The sequence below is a fragment of the Chiloscyllium plagiosum genome, unplaced genomic scaffold (assembly GCF_037043375.1).
Source record: "Chiloscyllium plagiosum isolate Xiang-an unplaced genomic scaffold, Cpla_swu_hap1 HiC_scaffold_33, whole genome shotgun sequence".
In the NCBI taxonomy this organism is placed as follows: Eukaryota; Metazoa; Chordata; class Chondrichthyes; order Orectolobiformes; family Hemiscylliidae; genus Chiloscyllium; species Chiloscyllium plagiosum.
This window is the reverse complement of record NW_028270171.1, coordinates 12680993-12689721: the sequence shown is the minus strand read 5'-3', so window position 1 is coordinate 12689721 and position 8729 is coordinate 12680993. Positions and strand designations below refer to the sequence as shown.

The 8729-nt window shown below is 44.6% G+C and overlaps 1 protein-coding gene across 1 annotated transcript; it reads left to right on the top strand.

Moving 5' to 3' along the window:
• Window positions 1-920: 920 nt before the first annotated feature.
• On the top strand, window positions 921-8336 carry LOC122542215 (cyclin-dependent kinase inhibitor 1B-like). Its single transcript, XM_043679712.2, has 3 exons — window positions 921-1561; window positions 2303-2415; window positions 6686-8336. The coding sequence occupies exons 1-2, from the start codon at window positions 1156-1158 to the stop codon at window positions 2383-2385; spliced, it is 489 nt and encodes a 162-aa protein (XP_043535647.1). The 5' UTR covers window positions 921-1155; the 3' UTR covers window positions 2386-2415; window positions 6686-8336.
• Window positions 8337-8729: the final 393 nt, after the last annotated feature.

Genomic DNA, 8729 nt, shown 5'->3' with positions numbered 1-8729 from the left:
TGCCACTTTGTGTGCATGGGTCACTGTCTCTCCCTGTGTTTCTCCCTGCCTCTCAGTTTCCCTGTGTCTCTGTCTGTTTCTCTGTGTTTACAAACTTGTGACTCTGTTTGTCTGTCTCTCTCTGTTTCGCTTTGTCTCTATCAGTTTGTACCTGTCTGTTTCTCTGTGTTTCTGTCCATCAGCCTGTGCCTCTCTGTGTCTCTGTCTCTATCAGTTTGTACCTGTCTGTTTCTGTGTTTCTCTGTCTGTTAGCCTGTGTCTTTCTCTGTGTATCTGTCTCTATCAGTTTGTACCTGTCTGTTTCTCTGTGTCTCTGTCTGTCAGCCTGTGTCTTTCTCTGTGTCTCTGTCTCTATCAGTTTGTACCTGTTTCTCTGTGTCTCTGTCTGCCAGCCTGTGTTTTTCTCTGTGTCTCTGTCTCTATCAGTTTGTACCTATCTGTTTCTCTGTGTCTCTGTCTGTCAGCCTGTGTCTTTCTCTGTGTCTGTCTATGAGTTTGTACCTGTCTGTTTCTCTGCGTCTCTATCAGTTTGTACCTGTTTCTCTGTGTCTCTGTCTGTCAGCCTGTGTCTTTCTCTGTGTCTCTGTCTATCAGTTTGTGCCTCTCTGTGTGTGTGTGTGTGTGGGGGGGTGTGTGAGTGAATCTGTGTGTCTGTCTCTCCGTGTGAATGTGTCTACCTCTGTTTCTGTCCCCCGGTGTGTGTGTAAGTGTGTGGGTGTCTGTGTGTATTTCCCTTTGTCTGTCTGTCGGTCCCTGTAGCACTTTTATTACACACAGGGAGTCGTCAGCGTTCACGTCAGAGGTTGGTCTTTGATGAGAGCGCTGCTGTGTTTTTCACGCACTGCTGAATAAATAAAGGCAGCGTACTCAGTTTGTACAAGTCCAGAGCTTGGGAGGGGAGGGGAGTGGGGAACAGTAACTGCCTTCACTCGGGTCTGTGCCAGAGACAGGGAAGGTTATCGGAATGGGAGTGGAGAATGTTACAAACTGCTGATGCAGGAAAAACAAAACTCTCTGGGAAAAGTTGTCTCACTCCTTGAAGAGTTCGGAACGAGCTGTTTTATTTTTGGTTATTTTGACCCAACAACAAACATTGGAGATTTATTTTTTGGGAAGAGGGGTTTAATTTCTGTGTGTTAGTTTGTGTTTGTTGCAATGTCTCATTCGACCAGCGAGGACTCTGAGCGGACCACACAGCTCAGGCACCTGAACAAGGCAGTGTGCAGGAGTTTATTTGGGAAATTGGACCATGAGGAACTCAGCAAGGATATGAAAACTCAACTGAAGGAGATCAAAAACTCCCACTGCCAGAGGTGGAACTTCGACTTCGAGAACCACAGTCCCCTGACTGGCAATTATGTCTGGGAGGCTTTGGACTCCAGGGACCTTCCCAGTTTCTACTGGGAGTCCCCCGCTTCTGTTCCAACCACCGAGAGTGAGGGCGACACGGAGACTCTCGAGAGCGGGGGCCGGGCAAAGAAAAACGGGAAAAGTCCCAGGAAAAGCGAGGTCAAAGCCGGTGTCAGGAGCAGAAAGAGGGAGAGCACAACCCCCATAACAGGTCGGTCGGGAGAACCAGGTTTTGAAATACTTTCCTGTCGTGTCAGCCCGGTGTATGTTTCCAACCCAGTGAGCAAACAGACCTGGGCTGGAATAGACAAGCTAGGAGCCAGTCAAGTGGTCACTTGTCCATTTGGGGGGGGGGGGGGGGGGGGTGTGAAAATTGCCTGGAAGCCGAAATTGTTTTGTCTTATTACAAAAACAATCGGTAGCCTACTCACTTCAAACAGAACATGAAACTAAAAAAAAAATCTGTCAAGTGGTTCGGTGATGTTTACAAAACATCTTTAGTTTACTCTAAAAGCAGAATGGTGTTTTCTATTTCAGTTTAAGGTTTTGGCAGAACGTATGTTTCTTTTAAGCTGTAGTGAATCTAATGTTGAATAACTTGGAATGTACCCCCCCTAAATGCCCAATTTATCTGTGGTTTGTAGATTTTGTTTTGGGGGGGAGAGATGTTTAGGGTGGCGGTGAAAATCTAGTTTGGCTGAAAAAAAAAGGGTCTTTTGCCAAAAAAAGATCTTTGGCAGCTCAGCAGTACTTGTTTTGATGAGTGAGTTGGAAGTTTTTTTTCGGGGGGGGTGGGGGGTGGGGACTCGGCTTTACTACACTGCGTGACGCCAGATCTCAATGGTTTTTTTTTAAAAAGTTCCAGTCCACACCCTTTTAAAAGCTGCCCCTTTGCAAAATTCAAACGCTGCTTTGACTCAACAATGTTAGATCTTTCCCTCTACTTCTGCAGATTTCTTCCCAAGACGCAAGAGGATTGTCAGCTCCAAGTCTTTGATTCCCGGAGAGACAACTCCACGGAAAAGATTCCGGTAAAATCAGCCAGGGCACTTGAGTGAGAGAAAGGTGAGTCTGAAATGTAAAGCCAGGATTTGGAAATCCAAAGCGCTGGGGAATTCTATCAGCTCATATGATTTTGTGATCAGAATACACACGACCATTATCAATCGTTTTAGACTCTATATCTGTCAAGTTTGAAAAAATTCAGTTTTCCCTAATAATAATTTCTATGGTAAAAACGATTTGGTGTCAAGAGTTATACAGCATAGAAACAGACCCTTCACGTCCCACTTATTTATGCTGACCAGAGATATCCTAATCTGACCATTTGCCAGCATTTGGCTCACATCCCTCTAAATTCTTCCTATTTGTATACGCATCCAGATGCCATCCAACTATTGTAATTCCTGTATTGTTTTTATGCATTCATGAGTTGTGGGTTCATATTTGTACCCATCCCTAATTGCCCCAGAGAAGGTGGTGGTGAGCTGCTCCTTTGACCAGTTTAGTCCTGGGGGTGTAATTACACCCACAGTGCTGTTACGGAGGAGGTTCCAGGATTTTGACCCAGCGACGCCGAATGAACAGCGATATATTTCCAACTGAAGATGGTGAGTGACTTGGAGGGGAACTTGCAAGGAGTGGTGTTCCCGTGTATCAGTTCCCCTTGTCCTTCTGGATGGCAGTGGTTGTGGATTTGTTGTTGCAGTGATGAGCTGCTCTGGTCTATCTTTTAGAAGGTCAAGTTTTGCAAAAGTGATTTTTGAAGTAAATAAAGTCAAATTAGAACAGTGGGGGAATTTTATGTCTTAAGATAAGTGGTCACTTGAGAAAGGATGAATTCCTAACAGATATTGAGTCTGAAAGGTGTAAATGATTGAAAATGGCTCTGGGTAATCTACACAAACAATGTATACACGCACACACACATACACATATATATATATATATATATATACATGCACATAAACAGACACAAACATGCACACACATACATACACACAAACATACGCACACATACACACATGCACATATACACACATATATATGCACATATATATACACACACATACACATATATATACATGCACATAAACAGACACAAACATGCACACACATACATATATACATGCACATATACACCTATATATACACACACATGATATACACACACACACACACATACACACACATATATATACCCGCGTACAAACACACATACACACACGTATTCAAACACACACACACATCTCCCCTCCCAGACATCCTGCATGGATTGTAGTTAAGATTCCTCACGTATCACATTATCACTGCCCTGCTCCCTCTCCCCCAGGAATGAGCAGCCTATTCCCGGGAAGGGATGGGAGGGTAGAGGGAGTGGGGAGTGTAAAGTGATTGAGAGTGACAGGGAAATGGGAGGAGTTCTTTGCAGGAGCTCCCCCCGACTGTGGAATCTCCCGTGTTTGTTACTGAGATGCTCAGACTTGAGAGACCTGCTTATCATTGTTGCTAAACTCTCATTTTACCCCAGATTTTCAATGTTCCCATCAGTTTCTCACCCTGTCAATGCCAGCACTCAATCGGTGAAAATAAAACAAAAGAGGCGCAGATGCTGGAAATCAGAAACAAAAACTGCTGGAAAAGCTCGGCAGGTCTGGCAGCATCTCTGGAGAGAAATCCAGGGTGAGCATTTCTGGTCGAACTTCCCCAGAACTGAGGGAGGATTACTTGACCTGAAAAGGTTAACGCTGATTTCTCAATCTGTGAGTGTATTTTGTGGTTGGCACTTTTGACACTTACAGGATGTTGGGAGTCATTGGCAAGGCCAGTATTTGTTGTCCACCCCAACTTGCCCTTGTAATGAGTGACTTGTCAGGCCATGTCAGAGAGCACTTAAAGAGTCAAGCATTTGCTGTGGGTCTGTAGTCACATACAGGACAGATCTTTCCTCCCTAAAGCACACCAGTGAACCTGATGAGATTTTACATGCTTTCTGAAGAGTGATCTGATGAAGATTCATATTGGATTCAAAACATCAGCTCTGTTTCTCTCTCCACAGAGACCTACTGAGTTTCTCCAGCCCTTTTCACTTTGGAAAGCCAACATCTGCAGTATTTTCCTGTAATCTGAGGGTTTGCGCTACCCCTTGATGGGCTTATTATTTATTTAATTCCACCAAATTTCCGGTTTTGTTTCTGATTCTAGCATCTGTGGCTCTTTAGTTTTATTTTCACCAATTGAGTGCTGGCATTGACAGGGTGAGAAACTGACAGTAACTTTGCAAATCAGGGGTAAAACGAGAGTTTAGCAACAATAATAACAGTGATGGAGTTTGAAATTCTGACGATGGGTCACTGGACTGGAAGCATTAATTGTTCCCTCTTCACAGATGCAGCCAGGATTAGAGTGGTGCTGGAAAAACACAGCAGGTCAGGCAGTATCCAAGGAGCAGGAAAATTGACGTTTCATCAGAAAATGCACATGTATACACATACACACATATATACATGCATATACACATACACACACATATATACACACACATATACACATACATACACACACATATACAAGCCCTTCATCATTATCTTGACTCTAATCTCTAGCATCTGCAGTACCCACTTCCACCACAGATGCAGCCAGAACTACTGAGGTTCTCCAGCACTTTCCGTTTTGGTTTTTATTTCAGGTGCCCAGAGCATTAGCCTCTGGATTACTAATCCAGTGACTTTATCGCTACACCACATTTTGATTTGTCAAACGCAATATTTCCCATCGGCTGCTGTGAAGTGGTGTTACCCTAAACATGTGTCTGGCAACTTGTTTGGTTCAGGCAACTTGCAAAAGTCAAATTGCTCTGAACTGAGGGCTGCTGGGTCTGGTTTAAGACATTCCTGCTGCTGAGATAGTGAAAGGTAGACCACCATGGAAAGGAATCAGCAGCTGTTTCTGATCCTTCTCCCTTTCCTGTCGCCTCCACACCAATCCCAGCCCCTGATCACACCAGCATATGTTTCATATAGGGAGAAGTAAAGTGGGAACATTTGCCCAAATGAACAAGAGGAGGCCACTCAGCCCTTCCAGCCTACTCAGCCATTCAATAATGGCTGATCTCAAATCCATGATTCATCCTTCCCCTTCCCCATCTGCACTTCAAATCCTGCAATTGTTCCTCAATTTAACAACCCCTTTCCAACTGTTTTCGTCAGGGTGCAGACAGAGGGTTGGCAATAAGGTAAGAAGTGACAGTGTTCTGGCCCACACAGTTGAATAGCACACTGAGTGCCAACCTTACAGACTCTCACATTCCTGCTTGCGGGAGCTATGGCGGGAAGGGGGATGCAGTGAGTGGTCTCTGCTTCCCATCAAGGAGGTTTTCTTTGACGTAAAAAAGGACATCTTTTTATGACATAGATGCTCTCCCATTATCCACGTTCCGCGATAAAACCGGATTTTAAAATGCACTTTGGGGTTTGGTTTTGAAAATTTGAGAAAGTGATTGAATTTTGCAGGAGATAGCAATGTCCCTCACTGGTTCCTCCCCAGGTCACTGCTCATTCCCTTCCCACTCAGTGGGGTGATCACTAACGCCACTCATCTTTAAATTCCCGCTCTCTGTTCGGAGTGGGGGGGGACGGGTGAGAAATCAGCATCAGTGAAGCAGAAGTGCAAGGTTGGCTTTCATTTTGCATTTTCTTCATGAAGGCTGACGTTTAAAACTCAAGAATTGGGATCACAAGATCAGACCTTCTCCCATTGTCCAGAACTTTAGGCCAAATGCCTTCAAGCTACACACTGAAAATTGTGAAATGATTTCTCTTTTTGTTTTGACCTGTCACAGCCAGGATCTGTTGCTAACCAGGCTGGGGAATTTGAAGAAGTGTTCTAAAGGAGTAGAGGCAAGCGGGGAGAGGGCTTAGGGAGGAGACCTGGATCTCGGGCAGGAATGTACTGCTACTGACGGTGGGGTGGAAGAAATCTAGGGATGAGCGGGAAGTCAGAATTGGAGGAGCAAAGAGATCTCAAGAAGGCAGAATGGGCTTGTTGGATCAGGGGAGGGGGTTTAAAGGGTAAGGGGGTGGGGCTTGTAGATAAGGTGTGGGGCTTGCCAGGTCAGGGGTGGGGCTGAGTGAAACAGGGGTGGGGCTTGCAGAGTCTGGGGTAGGGGGAGTAGGACAGTGCATGGAAGGATTTGAGCCTCATACAAGTAGTGTATGACATGGTGTAAAGGCATCTCAACTCTTGTAATAATTCTCCTTGGCATGTTTGTTAGCTAGACACAAGGGCAACTGACGCTCAAGTTTGTAAATAATGATGTTCCATTTCTATCTTTCAGATACTTTTTGCTTTTGGTTTTTCAATAAACTGACGCTTTGAAACAACTCCCTACTCAGGTCAAAGTTAATCTGATCCTGAATGCGATAAAATCCTGAGGGGGAGACTCCAAAAAGAGCAGAAGATCATTTCCAAACATCTGCATTGGGAGTCGATGTAGAGTCCATGTTCCGGGTACACTGTCGGCTCCTCTGTGACCTCCTCGTGTGAAGAACCTTCCAGTCTCAAAACTGTACAATAAATCGCTGACACTCCTCACCATAAAGCACAACCCAGGACAATCTCCACGTCGAACATGCTGAAGACCATTGACAGCTGACGCTGCTGGCTTTATTTGGCTGGGAGTAACAAACCAGAGTCAAGGGGAAAGCTCTGGTGAACATTGTGGTGGTGAAATGTACTTTGAGGTGGTTGATGTGAGTGCTGCAGCAAGGAATCAGAGTTTGCATTGATGTAGCATCACTCTAGATTTAACCTGGTGCTGTACCTGACTTGACCTGCTGCTTTATTTACTAACTAGTGGAGGTGCCAATGCTGGACAAAGTCAGAAGTCACCCAACACCAGGTTATAGTCCGTCAACTGATGAAGGAGCAGCACTCGGAAAGCTTGTGATTTCAAGTAAACCTGTTGAATTATAACATGATGTCATGTGACTTCTGACGGTTTACTAACTAGTGACAGTAATATGTAGCTCATGAATGCTATGGTATGTATACAGATACAGAGGGAGATGTGAATGTGCCGTATGTCATGACAGACCATGTTGAGTGTGCACTAGAATATTGTCAATGGACATTTCTGTTTTCCACCTCTCCGACATTATCCAAACATGTGAGAGGTCCCACAGCTAAGATAAAACTGTCTAGGAGTATATATGAAGCCTTGCATCAGTCTGGAATAATACTGAAACTATGATAAGTGAAGCATTTAGCTTTTTGGGGATGTGGGGCAGTGGGAGGTTGAACGCAGGCCTTGGCTTTGTTCCATTGAGGGAACTTTGATTTAACAAATTGAATCTCTGCGTTTGTGCTAAGCTGCGATTTCGTCATTGCTATTTTGATAACTGGGTAGCTGATCTGACTGGTAGTGCCCAGCCACAGGCATTGTCCATCTCAGTGACTGTATCCAGCAAGAAAATAAAATTCCAAAATCCAACAATGGGACAGTGCCAAAAAGGGCCCAGTTCCAGAGTCACCACAAACAGGTTGTGTCTTCCATGACTGTGAAAAGACCTGTAAATTTCCACATGGGGCCTGACCCAAAGATGACCAGGGAATACAAATCTTGTAAAATATGTGCCTGAAAATAAAATTAGCCCTACGATGCGACAAAAAGACTCTGAACCACCAAAATTCGGAAAATGTTAAAAGTTTAGCAAACGGGGATCTTTGTAAAATCCTGTAAAATAAGGTGGGGTGGGGGAGATAGCTCTATAAATTATATTATGTTTAAAGTTGCATACAGTTCATGTAAACACTATTGTAACTGATGTTGCAGGATGAAGACATTGTGTATAACTCAAGATTTGTTTGCATGTGAATTCACAGGCCAATAGAACAGTCATCCTGAAACAGAATTGTTTTAGCGGTTAACATCTCAATGGGATTGATACTTAAATAAAGCAATTGCATTTTTTTGAACTTGGTACAAAGTCGTGTCTGTGTGCCTCCTTTTTCCTTTTGTATAACTTCCTTCTCCTTCCCAATGACAATCGGATGGCATTGGAGCAAGTGCAGGAAAGATTCACAAGAATGGGGCAGCACGGTGGCACAGTGGTTAGCACTGCTGTCTCACAGCACCAGGGGCCCAGGTTCAATTCCTACCTCGCCCGCGACTGTGTGTACGGAGTTGGCACATTCTCCCCGTGTCTGCGTGGGTTTGCTCTGGTTTCCTCCCAAAGTCCAAATATGTACAAGTGAATTGGCCGTGCTAAATTGCCCGTACTGTTAAGTGGATTAGTCAGGGGTAAATGTAGGGGGGGTGGGTCTCTCTTCGGAGGGTCGGTGTGGACTTGTTGGGCCGAAGGGCCTGTTTCCATGCTGTA